The sequence below is a fragment of the Tetranychus urticae genome, chromosome 1, assembly GCF_039701765.1.
Source record: "Tetranychus urticae isolate SD_2017Ah chromosome 1, NJAU_TeUrti_SD_1.0, whole genome shotgun sequence".
Classification (NCBI taxonomy): Eukaryota; Metazoa; Arthropoda; class Arachnida; order Trombidiformes; family Tetranychidae; genus Tetranychus; species Tetranychus urticae.
In genome coordinates, this window is record NC_142958.1 from 1,028,217 (window position 1) to 1,053,208 (window position 24,992).

The following is a 24,992-nucleotide window of genomic DNA, read 5'->3' on the forward strand; positions in this document are numbered from 1 at the left end:
CTTTAAATCACAGTTTTTTTGCTCGATGAAATCACTGATTTTCAGATGTCTAAACCGATTCATTTAATTTTGGCCGGATAATTTGATCAATCAGTTGAAATTTATGGTTGAAAAGTTGATGGAAACACTTTAAAAAAATTCAAACAGGTAAGCCGTGTGGTCAAATTATGTGGTTAAAGCATGAGATGTCTTTGCCAAGTTGATTCGCTTTGATGTTTATTCCTTGGATTTTTTCCAAATGTTTTAAATTGTACTTTTTCCCTTTCTATTTCATTTAAAGGTCAACTTGGATAAATAATGGGGTTGTAACCTTGCAAATGAAAGGGTCATCATAACAATGGTAGCTTTACAAGGTAAAAGCCGTGATATCCAGCCTTTAAAAGGAGTCTTGAAAACAATTGAAGAAAAAACAACAGAACACAAACACACACACGTTGAATCAAAAATGAAGGACCGTTACAATAGAGGTTGCTGTATGATCAAATGTAAAAATAATCAGACTACGTTCAATCGAGAGTGAAACTGATTTCTTGCAGGAGCATGATACAGGGAAAATAAAATTTTGAAGATGAAGAAAGAAGGAGAATGAGAAAAGGTGAAGTAGAGGAAGACTGACTCCCGTCAAGATTTCTTTCCTTTCATTTCTTACTTACTTTTCTTTTCTTTACCTTACAGAAAAATCAGGTTTCATACCTATTCTTACGTCATGTTGGAAAGTTAGCAAAAAAAGGACTGGATAAAGAAAAAAATACGAACAAAATAAAAGATTATCAAAAGGAAAAGAGATCAAGATCGAAGGAACTTGTGAAAAAAAGGAAGAAGCCAAGAAACCAGAATAAGCCCCCAAATTAAGACAAAAGAGCCACCAATTTACATTGTGTTACCATGGTTTAATCAACTCAACGGACAAATCCTGAAAAGGAAACGAACAAGTGGAATGAAAAGTGACACCCTACAAAGCTGGATAATTGTTGTTGATGATCATTATTGGTACACAATTAGTTTACCAAAATTTGAGCCTCAACCCAACGGATCAAGTTTAAGTGACAATGTTGGCGATGTTTTTGGTTTTCATCATCATATCGACATATATTTCCACTTTCAGTAATACTCATTGAAAACCATTTATGGTCCATTAGCAAGAGCAGATTATATTGTTGTTGATAATTTTTCATTATGTGTGAGTGTCAAACTGTATCACAAGCTGAATGATTGAGACTGATTCTCAACCAGGCTAAGGTGTGAGTGTTTAGCTTTCCTATCATTAATGTAGTAATGATATCAGTCATAACATTGTCTGTCTGTTTACTCTCACAATTGTCAGTGTTTCTCTCTTAAAATGATTTATTTAATTGTTATTATTGTTTGTGTGGTTGCTGATCCTCCAATAAGTTGCTGAGAAGAAGACATTTTGCTGTTACTGTAAAGATGCCATTAAAACGGCACATCACATAAGGAGGAATCATTTTGCCAAATTAGTTATGGATAATTGAAAGCTCATCATAACCATCATCTTCATCTTCTTTGATCAACCATCACCAAAAATCAACAAATTGATTATGACTATTACCGCTATTATTGATTTCAACAATCGAGCATTTCAAGATGAATAGCGAAACAATTGCGGTTTTTTTGCATTTCAAAAATATAATAATAACTTACACTGTAATCATAATCTTGTTTTGTTGTTAAAAGAAGTAACACAAGAAATCATGCGAAATAAGATTCTTGACTTCACCTGTTGTTAATTTGGTTGACTATGTTATTGTTACAATCAAAAAATTCAGTGTTGCTATTATAATAGCCAAAATGCACAACAATCAACAACCTTCTTTATTGTTTCTCATTTAAATTCACTATTCAATAACGACTCTTGTGATTTCTTTTGATTGTAAACACAAACATTCCCTTTCCTCGATCAATTATATTCACGTTTAATTTTTCAATAATCTTTAACCAATTTTCGTTATGATTTACCAATTTTTGTGTCACAAAAGAAACATGATTTTAAAAAGCAATCAATTTTTTACTTTGTTTAACATGCTAATCACTAATTACGACAAGGTTGAATGATACTTCATATGTGTTCATTTAATCATGTAGCTAATCATTTGCATCTCAACAAAAGCAAACAATTGACTTTCAATTTGGATAAGATGGCTTACATTTTCAATAGCTTTCAATGGCTTTCAATATTGATGGACTGATGATTAGTTATCACTGATTACTGTTGGTTTTCCTGGTTAATTTTAAACACAAGATAAAATCTGGTTTGTTTTGGTAAATGCATTTTTTTGTAACAAAATCATTATTTGGTTAATGTTGGTTAATTGCATGGATCAGGCCATTACATAGGGTTCATTTAACCAATTTTCACACTTTAATTAGGAGCCTCTTGGAAATATAATTATAGATACAATTTTTGACCGTTTAATTTTACAATTAGTAATCAAAGCAATCTTGAGAGCCAGGTTTGTTGTTGTTATAGCCAACCAGAGATAACCGATCCTAACTATCTAGTCTTGATGGCTTCAATCTTGTCTGTTAAGTTTTAAACAGTGGGAATAAACATGATTCAAGGTTCGCCTTTAACCCTGTGCTCATTTGGTTTAAAGTAAATGCTACTTTCGCTTTAACCAGCACAGTAGTTAACAGTTTATTAACCAGCTTTAATGTTGAATGTTTAATTACTAAAAGTATAGTAAATAGTTTAACTAAAAGTAAAAAATTAAAACTATGATCTAATCTATGTTTAGTGTAACTCTTTTGTTTTGGTGACCAAATTATGGAAAATATTACACCATTTATTCATCTTCAACAGGATTTTCTCTGCCGTTATTATTTCTATTATGATCAATTCATTTTCAATAGTTTCCAATTTACTCTGACTATCAAACTAATCAACATTTATTGTTTAATGTTAACCCTGATATCTGTTATCAACTTTAGCCTGTTCAAAACCCAATCCAAATGGAAATACAATCCCCAACTGGATCTACTGATTCAAAGGATGCCGAGCAAGATTTCAAATTCATTGTTAGAACTATTAAACGTCAATTAACAGCTTCAGAGTCCTTCATTCAGTTTATTCAACTATCATCATCTCATGCGGTGATTATGCAAGAAAATTTACAGGCTGTTCAGTCCATTTTATTGCAAATTATTCTCAACCTATTGTCTTCCTTTAAATTCAAATTTGTTACCACAGTTGAATGTAATGGGTTCGGAAGACGACCTTTATTCACCGAGATGGTCCATCAAATGGATAGGTACAAAATGCATGATTACGTCCATTGGAGCCAAATTATTGCTGAGGCTAAAAAAGATTTGGATAAATTTATAAATGTAAACAAAGCAAAATATGAGGTAATTATAACTCCAAAGAGATTAAGTGATTTTCCCGAGGCAATTGCCTAGGTAAAATTTGCTCTTAATCCATGGCCTGAAGGATTATTCTAACGGGCCAATCCCGTTCTTACATGGGTGTCGTCATAATTTTAATCTCTTTATATATTTTCAGGATTTGGTTCAATTCATTCATTTGACGCTCGACCACATAGCGAAAAACAACATCAAACTTGACTGTGAATCCTTTGCTATTTTGTTCAATACTCAAGTTACATCCAACATGCCTCCAGTGAAAGATTTGGATTTAACTCCAATCTTACCTAAACCAGCTCACCTTGTGAATGCCCAGCTACCAAAACCAAAAAAAGGTCAAAAATCAGTTGGCCGTTCATCTACTTCAAGCTCTTCTCACGTGAGAAAACTCAACTTTGAAATTGAGTATCAACTTAAACCTATTGAAGTTACTCTCATCAAATCTTACCGCCGACCGGACAAATATAAGGCAATCGTGTCACCATTTGAAGAAACTCAACCAATTCCATTGGAACCCAATTCACCAGTTAACATGGATCCCCGATTAATTCACATGTTTAAACGGACTCCAAAGCCCATCGAACCACGAAGATTTCTCGGACGTATTACTGTACATATTGGATCAGGAGACGAACCTGAAATATCCAGACCTGCTAAAAGACGCCGAGTTGTTTGGGATTTATCTTAACCTAACCTTCAATAGTGTATTTTCAATTGATCTCTTTGTAATTGTCTTCCTATCCTGCATGCATTTTTTGTACAAACCTAAATATTTATTTTGTATTAAACAATTTTCCCTCACTATCCATTGTCCACTTTTAATATCACAATAAATATTTTAAATTATTACAATTACGATCAAATTATTTCAACCTTACCGCGCTCATATTGTTTATGTTTATCTATTACTAAGTTTCCTTACAAGATGGAAGCACATGAAGGCAAAAATCATTTAATTTTGGCGGTTCCTTAAAGTCCTTACAGTTATAATTACATTACAATTTAAAGTCCTTTCATTTATAATGATTGTAATTATAAGGCCTTACAATTGTACAATTACTGTTATATTTTCCATAGGCCATAAATTGACAAAAACATCCAGACTTGAGGTTCATTTGGTTTTATTTGAATGAAAAAATGTTTTGATGTCAAGAACAAAAGAGGAAAATTGAGTAAAAAAAAGAGTTGAAAGGTTAAGGGCAAAACCGAGTTGATTATAATTTACAATTAACTTTAAACATTTAAAATTGACCATTTAGTTAATGAGACCGATCAGGAGATCTGAAATAAAACAGAAACAAAAAAAGACGAGGTTTAGGGCTTGAAATTTCACAGATAAGAAGACAATGATTACAACGGCAAAATAACAATAGAAACAATGAGAGGATATTTTAGACAATCATTGGATATCAAGTATTCACTGATCAATATGTACAATCAATAGCCATGGACCAATGAAGGTCACAATTGAACATGGGAATAAAATGTTGAAATACTCACAGCATGAGATAAACAGTTCCGACCAGAAAAAATATGAATCCAGCTCCAACAATAATCATGGCATACATCCAGAATGAGGCTTCCTCTTAATTGAAATGAAATGAGAAGAGTAGACAACAATCAATAACAGGGAACAACAACAAACTATTGGTTTAATTTTTCATCACACAACCAGACAAAATGTGATCATTAATTGAACCCAAAAATGTATTCAAGTTGACAATGAACAGCAAAGATTTGCTCCTTCAGCTGTTCATCTTCAAACCTTCATCTACTTTACCCATTGCAACAGTTAATCATTATAATCATCGACTTGACCAACTAGTAATTATTATCAACTTGTAACAATATGTAATGGATTAAATGGAACCACCAAATTCAGTTAATCATGAGATTCAACTGAAATCTGTATCAACCTAATCAAGACCTCTTTTCCCAACCGGAGAGACATCTTTTGTTAGGTTCAACTCTTAACAGTTCAACAGCCAATAGTGTTAATAATGTCATCTTTATTGATTTACTTGGTTCAACATTTCATTGAACATCTATTTAATCATAAATCATCTCAATTTAAATATTTGATACTTGATTAACATTTAGAGTGGTTTATCGAGATCGTCCCGAAATTGATTTTATCTCAACTTTCTTTATCATATTCATGTCAATATGAAAAGGCCTAACAACTTGAATTTTGATTGAAAATTCTTGGTCAAACAATTTTTCCATTTCCTAATTGTAAAAACCAAATCAGGCGGATTAACATTAAGCTTAACATTAAGCTTACCATCAACACACACATTAACATGACTTAAATTGTTAGAAAGCTTAAGCTAATGGTTAACTAATCCAAGACATAATTAAATTTAATCTTTAGCCTTTTCTTAACAGCAAACATTAACACTTTCCAAATTGTTCAGTTGATCAACTGTTCATATCTTTTCCTGTCTCCAACATCAGTTCATAATCCCATTGAGTTAATATTAACAAAATTCAGTGAAAAATTGAAACAAAAAGCTTTTGATTTCATGTTAAACAAATGAGTTTTTACCAGAAAACTGTTATTAATAATTGTCAGATCGCAACCTTTTAAAGCAGTTTTACGATCAATGATTAAATCCTATTACTAGTTATCAATCAAACTTTACGTTAATCAACAGTCTGTCATTGATTAAGTTAACTCTTGACTGATTCATTAAATTAATGGTAAAATTGGTGTACATTGAAGGCTCTAAAAAAGGTTAATAAAGTGAAAGGTTTTCCTGATCAGTTGAAGATTTGTTTTACCAGTTGACTTGGGATTTCAACTCAAATTAGCTTGAAAATTTACTTGCAAATTACAGTTAAATTGGTCAAAAATATCACCAATTAATCATGATCAAGTGATTTAAAAATATGATAACTTGAGGAAAGGTTAAATTGATTGAAATTTGTTCACCAAAAGCCATCATGACGAATGTTGAACAAAATTGAAATAATGAAAGAAATGAAAAGTCAACTGACAATTAACATGGATTACTGTGAACATTGAAATGAAACAGTTAATGATAATAATAATGAATTCAAGGAAAATGCTTAAGCCTTAAAGCATTTTCAGCATGAAATTGGTTTAACAAAGTTTTACCTTTAATCTTGCTTTTTTTGTACAACATTTTCAACATAATTTTGTTTGTAGTTGAACACAATTACACAATTAAATTAATGCAAATTAATTCTCGTTGAGAATAAAAATGAAGCAAAAAAAACTGTAATAATAATGGAAACAATAAAGTCTATTGATTACTGAGAGAAGAGACAAGTTGAACAATTTAAATTGTGAATCAATTCAGTTTGCCTCCAGAGAAATGCTTCAACTGCAAGTTTAAAATAATATATTTAATCTTATTTCATTCAATTGTTCACCTTGCTGATCAACACAAGAAACCCATTTAAATACAATAAATTCAGTGAACAAAAGCAATTAACAGTTGAAGTGATTGGAAGCAAAAATTAGCTTGCAAATGTAACAGAACCAGAAAACCAGAGTAACATGAAAACCCAAATCATTAATGTTGATATATCAATGATTATTGACTAGAAAGCGACTTGAAATGTTCAAGTGCTATTCGCCATTATTCCTGTTATTGTTATATGAATTCAATTCCTTTTCTGAGTGAATTCAGAAAATGGTTGAAATGGTAAATTGAAATTCGTCAGGAAATTTGCCTTTGATATTTTATGTTTATATTCACAGGCTGAAAATGTTTTAACCATTTCACTTGTTTTGGTTGGAAAAGCTTTCAAATAAAAGGTAATTCAAGATATAAGGTGACATATTGAAATATTTGTGGTGAAAACAGATAACTCAGGAATAAGTTAAAGAATAGTTTTCTCAATATTTTACCCAATTCTTTCATTTTGTTTTTCTTTTCCTCTCAACATAATTGAAATCATTTCAATCAACTTTACACTGGAATCCTCTTCTAATGTATTTTTATTTTCACATTTTTGGCTGCCTTCTTTTTTTCAGGGATAAACATGATATTTAGTGAACAAAAATTCAGTCCAATTTGACAAATGATTAGACCAAAGTGTAATTTGATTGAGACTTTTTTTCTCAGTTTCATTGCAACTTCAGACTTGCTTGGGTAAATGTTTCAAGTTGAATTTTTATTAAATAAAAGTAAAATGTGTCTTTTATTATTATTATAATTTTGCCTCAATTTTGCAACTTTTTCCCATTTTCATTTCAAGTAATATTAAACTGACAGTTCAACTGGCAATCTCAAGCTTTCAACTTTTAACGAGAATCAAATAAATAATAGCGAATCAACTTTAAATAATTTGCCTTTCAAGATGGCAATAACAAAGGTTTCCCAAGAAAATTAATATCGCCATTTTGGGCAACAAATTGCATGATAAATGTCCAAGCATACAGAAAATGAGAATCAAGGTTTAATTCAACTTTGCCTATTAGTCTTTTAGATCAATCAAGCTCATTCAACTATAAACTCATTAAACTATTCAACACGCCAAATCACCATTGTATTTGCTATTGAGATATTAATAATGAAAATTTAGTTTGACCGCTTTCAACAATTTACTTCATCATTAATATAAAATCGCATAATAATTTCTTCAAGATGCAAACAGTTCTTTTGATTTTGGACATTAACCCAAAAACTTTGAGCGTCGATATTTCGAGAATGGCATCACAAACAATCGTCATTCTTGTACAAATTCAGTTCTTTACTAATTACTAATGCGATAAAATGCAACAACTTTCAATTAGTGGACTTTGGGCTTGATATTTGGACTGTTTATGTGCGAGAAACAGCTTATTCAAGCAACTAAACTCATATTAATGCATATCTTGGTTAAACTTACAAATGAAATAAAACGAGTGCTGCCAAAAGCTCGAACATTTTGGTTATGAGTTGAAACTTTGCAGGGTTTGTAGGCAAATAAAAACTGAGCCCATTGGTACTTTTTAATAATGCATTCAATGGACAGTTTTCGAGAAAATCACGGTCGAAGTTGAAACTTCGATCGCCTTTTGTACGCTTATGAAAGCAGATTTTTTCATGAAACTCATTTCAATGAGGCTTAATTTTGATGGTCAACCAGAAAATGGTTTTATTGTGAGAAAAAACATTTTCCTTTTTTCGTGAAACAGTTAAGTTCGATTTTCATTCAAATCGACTTTTTTTGATAACCGTGATAGTTAGAGATCTGAAACCCGGTAATCTTCAATAAGAATGGTTTTTTCACATCATGAATTGAATATTTTTTTCCATGCACCAACAGTTCTCTTGATTTGTGCCATTGGCCTCAAAACTTTGACCCTCAATATTCCGGGTTTGGTAGCACTTAAAATCTGGGTTCTTTCATCAAACGGTAGATTTCTTTATGGGCTATAACAGCATATGACCAAATACTGAATTAAATCTGAGCTAATTCATTTATTAATGAAAGTCTTACTGACATATAAGATTTGTGTTCAGCTTTATAAATCAAGTCTCAAATCTGATAACATAAGTTATACAATGCTATAGCTTTTTTTGCGGAATCTTGAATGATTTAATATTTCAAACTTTTATAGTCCATAATAAAATCTACCATTTGATTAAAGAATGCTGATTGTAGGTGCTATCAAACCCGAAATACTGAGGTTCAAAGTTTTTCGACAAATGGTACAAATCAGCAGAACTGTTGGTGCATTGAAAAAAATATTCAATCCATGATGTGAACACATCATTTTTGTTGACGATTACCAGGTTTCAGATCTCTAACTATTACGGTTGTCAAAAAAAGTCGATTTGAATGAAAATCGAACTTTGTTGCTTAACGAAAAGAGGAAAATGGTATTTCTCACAATAAAGCCATTTTCTGGTTGGCCATCAAAATTAACCTCATAGAAATGAGTTTCATGAAAAAATCTGCTTTCATAAGCGTACAAAAGCTAATCGAAGTTTCAACTTCGACCTCGGTTTCCTCGAAAACTGTCAATCGAACGCATTATTAAATAGTACCAATGGGTTCAGTTTTTATTTGCCTACAAACCCTGCAAAGTTTCAACTTATAACTCAAATGTTCGAGTTTTTAGTAGCACTCTTTTCATTTCATTTGTAAGTTTAACCAGAAAATTGGTTTATTTACCAAGATATGCATCTATATGAGTTTAGTTGTTTTAATAAGCTGTTTCTCGCACATATACAGTCCAAATATCAAGCCCAAAGTCCACTAATTGAAAGTTATTGCATTGTATTGCAGTAGCAATTAGTGAAGAATTAAATTTACACAAAAATGACGATTGTTTGGGGTGCCATTATCTAAATATCGACGCTAAAAGTTTTTGGGTTAATGTCCAAAATCAAAAGAACTGTTGGGATCTAGAAAAAATTATTCAAACTATGATGTGTACCAACACTTTTCACACACAAATAGTAAGTTTAAGCTCGCTAACTTTTGAGATCGGCGAAAGTGATCGGTTTAAGTGAAAATTGAACTTGATCTGTTTTCCAGAGAAAGAAAATGTTATTTCTCCAAATAAGACCATTTTCTGGTCGGCCATCAAAAGGTACATCAGCAAAATGAGTTTGATGGAAAAAAGGTAATCAATATTTGCACAAAAGGTAATCGAAGTTTCGACTTTGAACGCGATTTTCTCAAAAACTGTGGATGGGAGAAACTTTTAAATCGGCCAAATGGACTCAGTTTTCATGTCTCATAATAGAAACAACCTTAATTACAGCTTTCAAACTTCCATTCGAAAAATCTTCAAGCCAAAACGTAAGATTCATCAACTTAAGTAATGAAAGATTATGCATTTGAAATCAATCAAAGCAATTATTTTGACAATAATAATTCAAAACAATCGGGCGATGTCTTGAAACTTGAACAATAGCAAATACGACAACTTGAAACAAATCAAATATCACATTTGGTTGTAAGCATATCTAGTGTTTGAATAACATTGAACATTGAATTTTGGTAAAGATGACAGTTGAGTGAAATTCAACTCTTTTTTATTTAGCATTCATTATTTTATTATATCGAGTTGAATGAATGCAAAAGTTAGAGGCAAAAGCAATTTATCAATAAAATGAATACATTTTTAGTTTTCCCATTAAAATGCAGTTTGAATATTCAAATGATTAAGTTTACATTCATAAATTTCAAGTTGCATTGAATTTTGAATGTTATATTGCAAATGAATTTAAAGTAACACTTGTCTTGGTTTAAATTAAGATTTTGATTATTAATATCGTACATTGAATGATTATCGACATAATTTGAATTTTATTCAAAATTATGATAAAGAGAAGGGAAAACAGGGCGAATTTCATCAACAGTCTAGTCTTTTAGTTCTCATGTGTATTCAACAAAAAACTGTTTCATCCTCATCAATCATTTCAGCATTTACACAAGATGCTGATGACGATGAACAAAAAACCAGAAAAAACAAAATTATGATCAGACGATAATCAAGAACCAGAAAGGTGTCAAAATTTCATCTTTTTACTCCAATAATTACATCGCTTTTGTTTTCAAATTTTCATCATTTAACATGTTTTCAATGAACATTCAACTCGCCATTCAGAACTATCAGAACAAGACATCATGAGTGTTCTGCTTCTTGTGAGTTAACAGCAGAGAAACCTAATGATTTCAAATTTCTGGTTTGCTTTTTTAGGAATTACAATTTCACAATTTAATGTAAATCAATAGAAAGTTTCAATCAAGTTGAGTTGTGACAGTTTCCATGAAAGAGTTTGAGTCTCTTTTATCACCTTATTCAATCTTCCTGCCTATTCTTCAATCGATTATTCTAATAACATAAGATGAGTTTTTATCTGAATCATGTATCTAAATTTCATTGAAAGTTAAAGTGAAACAAGTGAAAGCTGATAAAATGGGCTCAAATTCATTAAAAAAATATAATATTCTCAGTTTTCTTATCATGATATAAAAATATCTTTCAATATAAAGTGAAAAGAGTCCAACATATTTGATTTTATGCTATTATTTTTTCATCCACTTCTTTCCTTTTCATTTTAGTAAATCTATTTTTACATTTACATATAAAAAGATTAGGTTGTTCAATTGAATTATTTTGAGTTCACTCTTTTTTTATTCATGCAAATATCGAAGCAAGAAACGACCATTTAACCTCTTCAAGCGATCAAGGTGATCGTGTGAACAGTGCACAAAGATTAAACACTCGCGTTTCATCTCAATAGCTTGCTTCCTTAGCAAAATCAGTCAAACTCAATATGACGAGCAAACGTCTCATAACTTGCATATTCAATCTTCCATTTCGACTTTTGGAAATTGAACTAATTTGAACTAAATTGAACTAACCTTTTTATACTCAGTAATTCAAATTGTTTTCAACTGTTGGCTAGGAATATGAATGAAAAGGATCGACAGTAATAGTCAAATCTAAATTAGCAAAGTAAATCGTTTGATTGAAGCGATTTTTTCGCATTCTATTATAATAATAGCTAATTGCTCGTTAGATTTGGAGTTTACCGAGTCGGTGAAGTAAAGTTGAACTTGGTTTTAGTCAACTGAATGGCTGTGTGACTTGAATATTCAATGTTAAGCAACAGTGTCAAAGTTATGATTAAGAAGGAATAATATATTGTTACAATATTGGATTGTTTTTGGTTATACTGAAGATTAGTTTACACAAAGCTGACTTCAACAAAATGCTGCAAAAAAGAGGTTAGACTTAGAGCTTTTCCATGTAAATCAGATATATTCAGATATTTGTTTCACCGAAACAAAAGTCTTGTAATACGTCAAATAAGCTGTTTAAATATTTTGTGAAGTCTGAAAATGTGTTGAGCATTTATTTTTTCACCCTAACATTAAGCTTACTCACATAAGTATTTGTACTCAGCTAGAAAAGTTTAGCCATCTGAGAAAGTAACTCAAATTGAAAATCATCAAGAAAACAGTTTTGTTTCTCACTAAAAATGATCCAATGTTCATGATTACTCCAGTTAGATGAAAGTTGCCAAAAGTTGCAGACAAAATAAAGAAACGTTCACTGATTTCATTGTTTCTAGTCACCATTATATCAAGCTCATTGTTCAAACAAATTTCAACATCCAAGCAATATTCAAGGTTTATTTCATGAACCTAATCCTGGTTCGTCATTTAGAATCGACTAATTGCTTGTTTCAGTCTTCAAGTGAATGTTCAGGTTCATCACATCAAACTTTATGATAACTGGTAATTCTGGGTTCTTTTTGTTTTTGGCTTTTCTGGTTCTATTCAACATATCATCAACAGACTTGAGGAAATTTGCAATTCAATTTGTAAAAACTATGATGACATTAATGTTCATGAAATGTCCAATGTTCAAGGAACAGTCAAAACATCTTCACAGTTGAGCTTAAACAACCCAAAAGAGGAATGAAAATGCTCGTTGCTTTAACATTCAATAATTGATTTTCACGAGTTGAGTTTAACTCGAAAAGCGATCAATTGATTGAAAAATTAGTCGATCATCAATTTTCTGAAATCATCTCTAGTTTAGTTCAGTTCAAGTATTTAATCCAATTTTTCATGACTCTATGCATTTGCTTGTGAACATTTGCACAGCTAGCAAGACTTGAACCCAATTAAACAATGAAACTTGTAATGTTCAATATCCAAGACTGTCTTTTGGTAATTGAATGATTGGAATCCTGAAAATAGTTAATGAACATGAAAAGTTGACATGAAAAGATGTTAAAGTTGATTAAATTAAGGCTTAACTGTTAATTCATTTTCTTTTCTTATGTTAGCTGATTTACGGGAATGACCTTTTAACTAACTAATGGTGAAGATTACAATGGAACAGAATAAATCTCTGAACAAACTGAATCATTTATCAACTCACATTGACCCAAAATAACCATTTCAGACAAAAATGATCGTAATTTCAATGTCTAACAATTTGTAAATTGAATTCATTGAGACATGAGATTTGAGTGTTTGCCATTTGAAAAACAAAACAAAACCCAAAAATAATCAACAAATGACAAAATTATTCATTTCTGCATTCAATGTTTCATTTTTATGTTCAACTCAATTGACAGTAAATATTATTGAATGAAATGACAGAATGTTCAACATTTACAGATAATCCTTTGAATTTCCTTTATAAATGATCAACAATTTAATATGATAAATGATGAGTGAATCTGATTGTCCAAGAAAATGTATCACAATTTCAACAGTAAATACAAATGTTTTTATGTCCAACAATCAACTTTACTGTCAAATGAATCAACCTTTCAATCCAACAATCATTTCAATAATTCTGATTGTTTATCGTCAAAGTAAAACTTAAAACTTGTCAAGCAAAATGAATGAAAACAAATGCATAACATTTCCATGAAACTGTTTCATCCATTCATCATAATTCAATAATAAACACAATTCTGTCAATGTTAAGGTTTAAAGTTTAATCAATAACAAAGCATCAAACAGTTGACAAAAACTGGTGACAAAGACCAAGACAAGAATGAAAATGAATGTAAAAATAAAAGTTTGACATTGAGTCGACAATTAAAATTTAAATTGTTGCCTCAACCAGAAATATCAATCAAATAGATTTGTTGGTTTCTTCAAATGTTCCCAAATGAGTATCATGTTTGCATTGTGATACATGATATTTACCATGAAAGTGATAACAATAAGTGCTACATGAAAATATGAAAGTTTTTGTTTCTCTTTTCATTCCTTTTTATTGTTGATACAAGAAATAATATTTTGCTTTATTCCCAGTTTTACCCATTTCTCAGTGATGTTATTGTTATCACTGTTGTTCCCATTGTTATTGGCTATTAATTGGATACTGGACATTCAATGTTTGCCCATTCAATCAAATTAACAACAATTTGATTGACTATTGACTCCAGTTGAACTTGATCAATCTGATTGCAAGTAAATTTGATAATAAGAAACAAATATCTCAAAGGATTTCATTATTATCCTCATTAGAATCCATTTTTTTGCCTATTCTGTCCATTTTCAATTGGTTTGATTAAACAAGAACTGAAAAAATGATGAGAAATGCTTGGAGTTGAATGATGAAAAATATTAATCAATTGAAACAATAAACAAATGTTGAGCTTTGACAAGGTACAAATTGAAATGGTAAATTTGGATGAAAGGAAAGACTTGAAGCAGAGTTTTCAAGTTTAAATAAAAACTAATAATTTAGGACCAGAGGCGATTTTCATACAATCGTATCTGTTGTCATCAGATTGTCATGTCATCTAAATTGGGTAAAAATGTATTTACCGTGACTTATATCTTTGAACTTTACAATTCTGGCAAGTGAAGAGAAGGATAAAGATGACATTAACTGGGGTTAAATGAAAGTTGTCAGTCAATAGATTGACTTTTGTGAAACAGGTCAAAACAAACGGTAAATATTTCCTGGTAAAGTCAATGTTTAAACTTGGCAAACCTAAGCTTCAATAATAAACTCAATAGAAGTTCATTTTAATAATGAAATAATGATAAATCTAAACGTTAGCTCAGATTAATCCAACAGTTGCAAACAGAGTTAGCATTTGACTCCAATTATTTGATAAATATTTGTCTTTGAATATAAATAAATAATGTTTCTCCAAGTCAGTTCTTTGACTCTTGTTTCAAGATTTACAGGAAAGGTTCAGATATTGATCAGGTTTTGATCAGAATGCATTTTGTGGTTAAAATTGAAATTGTAAATCAATCCAAACTGTGAATAAATTGAAAGCAATTTTCAAAAGCAAAATGGATTTATATTTTCAAGTAAACCTGAAAAGCAAATCAAGTGACGGTTATGATGAATAGGCTTTTATTGTCATTTTTACCTGACATTTTCACCATTGACAGTCTTGTTAGCTGACCAAATACTGTTGCCCTGAAACTCGAGTCAGGTTCTCGTGAGGATTGATGAAGCAAAAGTGCATACTCAGCATCTTATATCACATTACACTTGGCAAGTTGACCGAGAAAACAGTGACAGAGTATTGATAACATGGCGAAAGTGATTAGATGGGAAACATGAAAATTTTAAAACAAACCTTCGACTGAACCAACACTAATCATTGGAATCAAGAGTTTTATAGACTTACCATGATCATTACAGAATCTTGTTCAACTTTCTTTTCTTCTGGTAACTCAGTTGTTCAGTAATTTATTCATCTTGAGTTACCAACAAAAATGTTTCCCTAACAATCCAAATGAATGGATACTAAGGCAACTAAGAATGTCAACATTTTGTTTTCCTCTTCAACTTATTTATCTTTTTCATTTGGAAACATTCTGATTCTTTCATCATTATATTCATCTTTATATTTACTCATTTCTTGTTCATCTTGTTGTTCAACAAAAGCAACCCTGAAAATTCTGGATTCACATTTGACTCTCTAATAAAACTGTGAAATGATAATGAAAGTAACGTTGATGGCGTTTCACAATTGAATGGGAAAAGCAAATAAAATGAAACATTCAAATGATTCTTATATCTTTTCAATTTACAAGGCAAACATTTGTTTCTCAGTAAACATATTATGAAAATGAATGAACAAACAGAGAAACAGATTTCTCCCTGAAATCTTAACGGACGATTCAATTAACCTTTAAATTTTTTTTGTTGATAAATAAATGAAACATTTTCAAAAAGAATTGCAAAAAGTGAAAAGACAAATGGACTTGAACAGATTCACTTGTATAATGAACAGAATCATGAATGATACATGAAGGTAAAGGCAATGTTCATCATTTAGATTATGATTTGCTTTTAATCAATAAATGGTTCAAATGCATTTAACCAGTTTCTTTGGGTTCATTCTGGTTGTCACTTTTGCTTTTGTTTTCATGATTACGATTAACATAATGATTTGAAAGAAAAGATGATTCAGATAAATCATTAAAGCAAACCACTGTAAACATGATTAATATAATCATGATAGGAAATTTAACATTAAACATTAATCAATGGGAAAGCAAGTTGAGCAGACTGTTAACCAGGCAAAAAAAGAGAGATTGAAAGAAAAGGAAGAAATGGCGAAAAATTTAAATGTAAAAATTGATGTTTCATTTCAATTCATCGAATCATGGGTTCAACCTCTAATCAAGTAAAGAGATTTAAATCGTTTTAATCATGGCCTTTGTTCAGATTATTATCAAATGAATAGGAAGAAGGAAAAAAAATGACATTGCAATTGATTAATGGAAAAGGTTGAAAGAAAATCTTATTAAAATTATTCTCACTCCTTTGTGTTTGTTTCATCATTAATCATTAACTCTTCATGAGATTTGTAATCTAATGCAATAATGATGATCAAATGATGAGCATGGTGATGTGCATGATGATGAGCTGATGAAGACGATAAAAGATTGATTTCAAGTGAAACCAAAGGTGAAGCTTTAAAGTGTCGAAGCAAAGAGATGTTGAGTTTAAAGGCAAAAAAAACATTCATTGAGTGGCAATCAAATTGTATTGCAATAATCAAATCGAGACAATTAAAGGTGAAAAGATGATAAAATCAGTCATCTTCATCGTCTAATGTTTATCACTAAAAGGCTGGGAGTGAATATTTCTGGTTATGAGAGATTCAAAATGTGAAAACTGTTATTAGACTTTTTTACTTGGGATCAACTCTTACGCCTTCAGGAATGAGAATAATGATCATGATGATGAGGATGAGTTTAAGATGGAGGAAGAAGGTGAAAAAAAGGAAAATAGGAAAAGATTGAATCAGGAATTAGAAACATTGTTAACACAATGAATAAACGTGTAAAAAAGGTTATATAAACGGGTTACTTTGGAGTCGAGTCGCTCCAATGACTTTATTGATCCAAATGAAAACACTTTTTTTGTAATCTTTATATCATTTGGATTTTAGGTTTACTTAGGTTCTTCTCTGTACTTTTTTTGTTTCTGGTCTTCATTACTTCAGGCCTTGGACCAGGCTATCAGAGCAACTTAGTATGGACATGAAATTGAGCTCATCAAACATCACACCAATCATCATCATCATCATAATCACCATTATACTCATCACACTCATCTTCATACTCATTATCATCAGTAGCATCATCTTCATAACCATTATTTGTCAAGTCAACAAAACATCAGTTTAAAGGTTTTATTTACCGTTCACCAAGAAATAACCAGATTATCAGTTTAACCCAAAATGCTTTTTAACTCCCATTCAACGTATTATTGTTGTTTCCATTAAGTTTTATCTTCCTTTCTACCCTTGTATTTACCCTGATAGCTGAACATCATCACCATTATCATCACCAAACCTAATCATCATCATTTCATCCATTCCTTCACAATCTTTATCTCAATCTTTTATTCCCAATGAAATCCTTTTTTTTTGTTTTCTTGTTTACCCTTTCAATCCAATAACATTATCAAAACCATTTCAATGTCTAATTGTTCAACTCTAACAGACTAACAAATCAATAACATTAAAGTTACTTTCATTAACTTAACATTTAATCAATAACATTTCATATTTTCACCATTTCTCCTAATAAATCATTTTTAAACATTATGCTAAACATAACAACACGTAAACACAATGTTAATTGACATTATTATTATTGATTGAATGGACAATCATCAAGAGCTCAAGTAGAAGCTCTTGAAAATTGATTGACCATTCAATTGGATAATGATAAATTGAAAATGATACACTAAAAAGGTCATCAAAAACTGGTAAACTGATGTAAAACTGATCGGTTAAACTATAATCATGGCAATGTTGAAAACAATGGGCAAGTGGTCAGAAGCAAGTGTACATTTAATAGCATTAAAAGCATTAAAAAGATGATCCATCAATTTTTAGTCTACAAATAATCAAATTTAAAAACAATGTATTCTTTTTTTCTCATTAATTTGATTTGAAATGAAACGTTCATTTGATTATCTCAATTTGCTATAAAGATGTAAAAAAAATTGTCATTGTTATCAACTGTTGACAGGGACGTTAACAGGGATAAGCTGAATAACTTTTCAGGGTTGAAACTGTTCTAGTTGATGGAATGCTTTTTCAAGTGAAATTTACAGAAATTGTTGACTACAGAGTGATGCAGAAACAGAAGGTTTAAGTTGAACCTTTATTTGATGGCATTTATCTTGAGCATTTTATGGTCAGTCAATGCTGTAATAAAATTGTATTCACTTTAATTGTAATCAGATTAGAGGAATGGAAATGATGAGATGAGGAAAGGTCAAATAGATCATAAAATGATTGTTCAAAGTGCAGGTTGAAATGGACTCGAGTGGGCAATTGAATGGGAAGAGCAAAGGACATGATGTTTACCCATCAAATGTTTCTAATGTTTATTGGTATCATTCATAATCAGGATGAAAAGTCAATTATTGGTTCAGTTTGATGAAGCTTTCAGGTTAGTTGATAACTTGAGTTAATTTGTGTCTAGCCTTTGGCATTTGTTGAAAGATTGTTTTGCAAACTTGGATAAAAATGGATTGAAACTTTGAAATTAACTCTAGATTCATCGATTAATGTGATTCTGATCGCTTTAGTCTTTCAGATTAACACCGTTTTCCGTCAAAATCAACCATTTATCACGTTCCATGAAATGATTGAAATGTCAATTTCGTGAATTAATATGTTCGCAGTTGCCGGAAATAAATTGAACTCAATGTTTAAATATTTCAGATGAACTTATACGAAAAATTGTGAGCAAAACATTACAATTCAATTGAAGCAACAATTTTCATCTCTAAGATTTTTGGGTTAAAAAATGGGTAAAATTTTTAAGAAAAACCAGAATTTTATTCTGAATCTGGATGAACAAAAATGGAAATTAATAAATATCAGAATTTTTGTTCCACCAACAAAACTAAATTTATTAATATAAGCGTTTTTCAAGACTTTATTTGGGTTGAGACCAGAAAAGGTTAAAATACAATTTTTCTTGAAATTCAGTTTTCTGATCATTTCATTGAAACAGAAGCTTTTCTTGGGAAATTTTAAAGCTAAGATGCTTTCAAAATTGCCTTTTGAGCAATAACAAGGAAATATTTGTTATTTTATTCATTGATTCAATTGATAAATACCACTGAAGTGGCAATTTTCACGCTCATCAACTGGTGAAGGAAAAGATGAAAAGGACAAAAATGGTCAAAATGAGAAGAGTCCCTTCGGAATGTCTTGATATGGACAAGAGTAAATTTCATCTTTAACTGTTCATGTTAATAATATCCTAGATGTTGACCAAAAAGACTGGGAATGCTGAGTCAAGCCATTTGTCCAGCTCAGTTAAACCCTTAAGAGACTTATTTGTGAGCTTTTCATCATTTGTCAAGCAACGTTATTCACTTGTGAAGGTTAATATTAATAATATTATTATTTTCCAGTGACCATTATTATCACTATTACCATTATATTACAACATTCACTGGTTACTTGACCAGCTAACATAATAATATTGATAATAACCAGTTAACCAGTTAACCAGTTTTGCCATCTTTTTTAAAGCCTCAACCATTTTCAAATAAACAAAAGCAACAATAAAAAGGTGAAAGGTTGTCATTGAAGGAACATACAATTGCCATGAACAGTTAACAGCAAGTGATTCATTTAATAAATTGTTCAACATTAGTTTATTATTTGCTTATAAATCTATTCAAAGCAGTTAATTGTTGAAGACAAATTGTAAGCTTATTAGACTGAGGCCTAAGTTGTTACCAGAAAACTGATAAATCAACAATTTTGCTCCTTTTTTGTGCCTAAAAAAACATTATATTATTGTCATTTGTCACTTTAATTAAATACACAATTACTCTTGCTTGCTCGTCGTTCATCATCTCCATCATCTTTATCATCTTCTTGTTTCTCTCATTTCTTTCATCTATTTGATTAACTGTACTTTTTTTGCTTGTGTTCACCCACTTTTATCAATTGGTTCACTTTCAACTGACTTTCATGAAAAAAAAGAGTGAAAATGCTCATTTCTGTTGTTAGATTGCTTCTTCTGGCAAAATTGTGTTTCCCATTTTCATCCATTATGGATTCTGTTGTCTACTTTGTTTGAATCAATTTTAGCTTTTCCAGTTTCTACCTCTATTTTTCATCATTTATTATCACTAACACATTATCACATATATTACATGGGATCATCATGATGCTCATCTTTTGTTTATCTGTTAAATTATATTGACGAACCCTTCATTGGCATCATTTTCATGTCAACATATTTCAAGAGCAATTCAAATCATCATCATTGTTCACTATCATATAACCTCATCTTCAAGTATTTTTCAATTTGTTTGTTATTCAAAGAGATCAGACAATTTCCATTATTGTCATTCAACAATGCTCAGACGATAACCATTACGTGTTAATTGTGTTGATTAAACAAATCCCTGTCAATCCATTAAATCTCAAGTTTAAGAGGCAAATAATAATGAAAAAAATGCAAAATTTGTGCACAATAAATCCCAATCAATCCTTTAATATAAAGTCAAGTTGATTTAACAAGCAAAATCCAAATTTTAAATTCCTTCATGAGTTGTTCAGTATCTAAATTAGAATCCTTGAATCCCTGAAGGGCTGTTTCAGCTTTTTTACAACTTTCTTTTCATGGAAAATATTCATTAATATAAGAGTTTTAAAAGTCGTTTTCATGCTTCAGAAATCTGTTCAAAGCGGAACTTGAAAAACACTTTTCTAAAAAATTCTGTAAATGGAAGAAACTCAGATTGGAATTTCTGAAAACTGAAAATTTTCATTCATTCTTCTCCAAATGCTGAGACTGTTTCAAAGAAATCTCAATTCTCTATTAATGAAAAATGAAAAATCCAAATTCGAAGCTCTTCTTCTACCAAAAAAGTGCTAAAACCAGAATCGTCCAGGAGTTTATCTCGATGAACAAGTTCCACAAAATGCCTGAAAATAAACGAAAAGTATGAAAAAGCATTTTGAAAGAAAAGCTAAAAATCTGAACAAAAATAAAGTTCTGAGTTAATTTTTAGGTAAAGTAAAGTCTATGAAAAATCCGATGGAAATGATCATTTCAAGATTGTTTGGTATCAGACTGGAAATAAATCAATTTTGATGAGTTCCTTGGTGATTATATCATTCCTGGTCTCATGTTTCAATCTTTTGGAATGTAAATTTCAATTTCAAGTTAATTTGTAAAAGCATTTCAGATAACTTGAGCAAAATGAAAAGTGCTGTCCATTTTAGACAACCTAATATTGGGTTCACGAATGGGTTTGGGTTTAAATTGGAGGCCCGAAGTTGACTATTAATTTGCTAATTTTTCAATTAAATTGAAATTGATTTTTATTGTTAAAATAACCTTTAACTTTAATCACCAAATTTGGGTTGTGTTTTGGTTGATTCACTTTTTGTTGTTATTATTGGTAGGAAAATAATTAAAAGTTAATTGAAAGCAATTGTTTTGAGATACAAAAAGCTTCATTCACTTTTGACAAATTGAATGTCATTGTATATTGAAAGATTGCCTATCTTTAATTAATTGTCGAGTCGCTGATTAAAACAATTCACAGGCAACAATTTAGATTAACCTTTCATTCTTTCTTTGTATGATCATAATTTAATTAATTAAATGGTGAATAAATTAACCATAATTCAAATTGGTTGCTTCGGAGGGCTAAAATGTAATCACTAAACAACAGGCAAAAGCTGAACCAAGAGAAACATGAAAAATGATCAATTGTTATAATCAAGTTAATCGTTAATAAGTTTACTGGTATCAAGATATCCATTGAAATAAGATGCGTTTTGTTGGGCACAAAATGAACAGTTAATTAACCTGATTCTGAAGTAATTTGATCTGTAAATGTTCATTCAATCATATTGTACATTTGCGTCCAAATAAATTATCCTAAGACTGGAAGCAAAAAAATGGGTTGACTTTAAGGTTTGGGTTAGCAAACCAGTCAAAATCTGGTTCAAAGAGATAAATGATTTTCCCTATTTTTCATTTCATCTTCACTTTATCATCAGTTAATGTACAATATTTTCAGATCTTTTCATGCATCTTAATGATATTATTTTACATGCATTTACAGTTGAAAATTTTGTGAATCAATCTTTTGTTTCTGTTGAGATGGTTTAATGGCTATTTGGTGATGGGTTGAGTTGAAACAAAAAAAAGTGATAATATCAATGGTCATTGAATGAAGTGCATCTAAGTTGGTCTTAATGTTACTTAATTTATCTTGATTCAATATAAATGAACACCATTAAGATGAGGATGAAGAGTTCATTGATTGCATCTTCAATATTATATTGTTTGACATGTAAACGAACTGAGAACCATTTATCATGTTATCTTAGGATTTGTTAGATGTACAATTAAGATTAACAATTAATCAGACTTTCCAAGTAATGTGTTGAAAGGATTGATCTTGAAAGGCAGGAAAAAATGGATAAAAGGAAAGATTTTTACATTTAATTTAATATCTTGGAAAAGGTGTTAAAGGTTAATCAAATTGTTGACTTTCAAAAGGGTTTCTCATGTAAATATGAGATTGACTTGGATTGAATGGTCAAGATACAATTCAATGTTTGTCCATGATAATTGACTGACAGTAATCAACAGAGTCAACAATTTAAAGTAAATTAAAACTGGTGAATAATGGCAAAAAGGATGACAGAGCTGAATAAGCAGAGTTTGCTTTGAAGGAAATTGTTGACAGAATCAAAGTTAATTTACAACATTAACATGATCAGAACGAGGATTATGGTCATTTAACCTTGTTACATGATCATCTGAATGATGGTTAAATTTATTTGAAATGAAATTGTCTGGCAAGACAAAATATTGACCATTAAAGGACCATAAAAGGGATTGGTTAAGTTGTTGCTTGTAATAGTGTGTTAAAGGCTAGTAACAACATTTAACCATTTTTAAAGCCAATTTCACCTTACTGTAAGATGATATTTACGTGATTTACAATAACAAAATTACAATCTAATGGTGAATATAATTTGGAACTATTGATTTACCAGAATTTACTTTAAATTTATCCAAGAAAACATCATGAAAATAGCTTAACCAGTCAACGTACATTTACCAAAAGCAACATTCACCTAACAATTATTTTTAGCTTTTTGTCTGTTCAATATAAGCAATAATTAATTTTTAATGATAATTATCCACCATTTATATCATATCTTAATGGTTTTACATTTACCTAAACACACCTAATTTCATGATAATAATAATAAATAAATTAATGTATTGGAAACATTTTATTAACAAATGTCAAAGTGTTGGCATGTTTTTTCATACCAAAAATTAGCTTTCTTTATTATTCCCTGAAAACCCTAATGGGTTACATTTTCAGTTAAGTAAATGTTTTAATTATCCCTTAATGATCTGTCACAATTAGTAGTTAATTTAATCTTTCTTCTAATGAATTTCAGGTGATTTGATTACAATAATGGTGAAATTGTCTCATTAATTGGCTTTTTCAATGATTATGTTACAAGTTGAAAAGATGGTTGCTTTTGCTTCTCAATGGGTTTACAAGCAAACAAAGGTTATATTTTCTGGTAATCTTTTCATCATTTGGGTTCACTTTTTCAATTGTTTGGGTTTATTTAGTAATTGTAACTTACCTGGATAATATTTTACTACTATATCATCGCCATCGACGTTGATACAGTTTCTCTGCATTTTGTACTGATGATCTAAAAAAGAGCCTCAAAGTGTATTGTAAAAATTCAGTCAAAAATCAAAAATGGACACAATCATTAATATGTGACACTTGAGCAATCCAATTGAGAATAGAAGATAGATTAATCAAATTTAACCTATTATCATGTCACTGTTAAAATCAGAGTTTGATGGAGATGTATAATCAATAATTAAGTGTAAAAGTTGATGCGGTTGTTGGTTATGGTGTTACACTTGAACAATGTGATCCCTTCAGATGACAGGGAAAACAGTAACTATTACTTTCACGATTGGCAACAGTATTTTTCATGTTTTATACTTATGGTAATCACAATCAAATCAAACTGAGTTATATCAACAATAGCAGGTGAATAATGTTCATGAGGAAAAAAAAGAGATTAGCTTACATTCAATGTTGCTGTCTGTAGGTTTGGGTTACAAATGAACAAAAAATGAGAAGAGTTAGTCGAGAAAAAAAGTTGCCTCAGTTTATAGAGCAATCTCCATGTTAACTTACTTTCACCTAACATTATGAAAAAACTGTGGATCAACATATTAGTTGTAATGGTGTAATTAAATGATTGATCAGATGATAAAGGAATTGTTTCTGATTTTTTTTCATATTCTGAATGTTATTAACAATCGTTTAGATGTGCATCAATCAGTGAAATTGCTTCCAATTGTTGACTGAGTAAAATGTTAACCATTGTTATTGAAAACTATTGATAGCATGTTACACAGCTTTTTTGTTAACCAAATCATCAATAATTTCATTTATTCAACATTTATCTCTTTGTTTCTTACAATACAGTTTGTTTTTAAGATGGATTTTGGTGAATTTGCTGATGATTCACTGATCAATGGTTTCTTGTATCATTTTTGTTCAGTTTGACAATTAAATACTCAGTGTTAATTTCTGCCTTCCATATTAAATCATAAATTAA

At 30.3% G+C, this 24,992-nt stretch overlaps 1 protein-coding gene and 2 long non-coding RNA genes across 4 annotated transcripts; 2 read left to right on the top strand and 1 right to left on the bottom strand.

Annotated features, from left to right (window-relative positions):
• Positions 1 to 6: 6 nt before the first annotated feature.
• On the top strand, positions 7 to 2,018 carry LOC149094322 (uncharacterized). The gene is made up of 3 exons (XR_016201094.1): positions 7 to 147; positions 281 to 595; positions 676 to 2,018. It is a non-coding gene; the product is annotated as an uncharacterized LOC149094322 (long non-coding RNA).
• A 293-nt stretch (positions 2,019 to 2,311) lies between these two features.
• On the top strand, positions 2,312 to 4,185 carry LOC107369983 (uncharacterized). Of its 2 annotated transcripts, XM_025162447.2 has the most exons (3): positions 2,457 to 3,111; positions 3,209 to 3,366; positions 3,521 to 4,185. In XM_025162447.2, the coding sequence occupies exons 2-3, from the start codon at positions 3,250 to 3,252 to the stop codon at positions 4,067 to 4,069; spliced, it is 666 nt and encodes a 221-aa protein (XP_025018215.2). In that variant the 5' UTR covers positions 2,457 to 3,111; positions 3,209 to 3,249; the 3' UTR covers positions 4,070 to 4,185. The 2 variants fall into 2 exon arrangements, with proteins under 2 accessions (XP_015793438.2, XP_025018215.2); XM_015937952.3 differs by having other exon boundaries at positions 2,312 to 3,366.
• A 300-nt stretch (positions 4,186 to 4,485) lies between these two features.
• On the bottom strand, positions 4,486 to 24,490 carry LOC107369941 (uncharacterized). Its single transcript, XR_001570483.3, has 3 exons — positions 23,991 to 24,490; positions 4,882 to 4,966; positions 4,486 to 4,662 (listed from the first exon to the last, which is right to left on the bottom strand). It is a non-coding gene; the product is annotated as an uncharacterized LOC107369941 (long non-coding RNA).
• Between the last annotated feature and the right edge of the window lie 502 nt (positions 24,491 to 24,992).

Bases quoted from the DNA above. Each gene is read 5' to 3' on its own strand.
- LOC107369983 (XM_015937952.3), top strand. From the start codon at position 2,971: ATGGAAATACAATCCCCAACTGGATCTACTGATTCAAAGGATGCCGAG. The intron at 3,367-3,520 runs GTAATTATAACT...ATATATTTTCAG, and splicing joins TAAACAAAGCAAAATATGAG to GATTTGGTTCAATTCATTCA.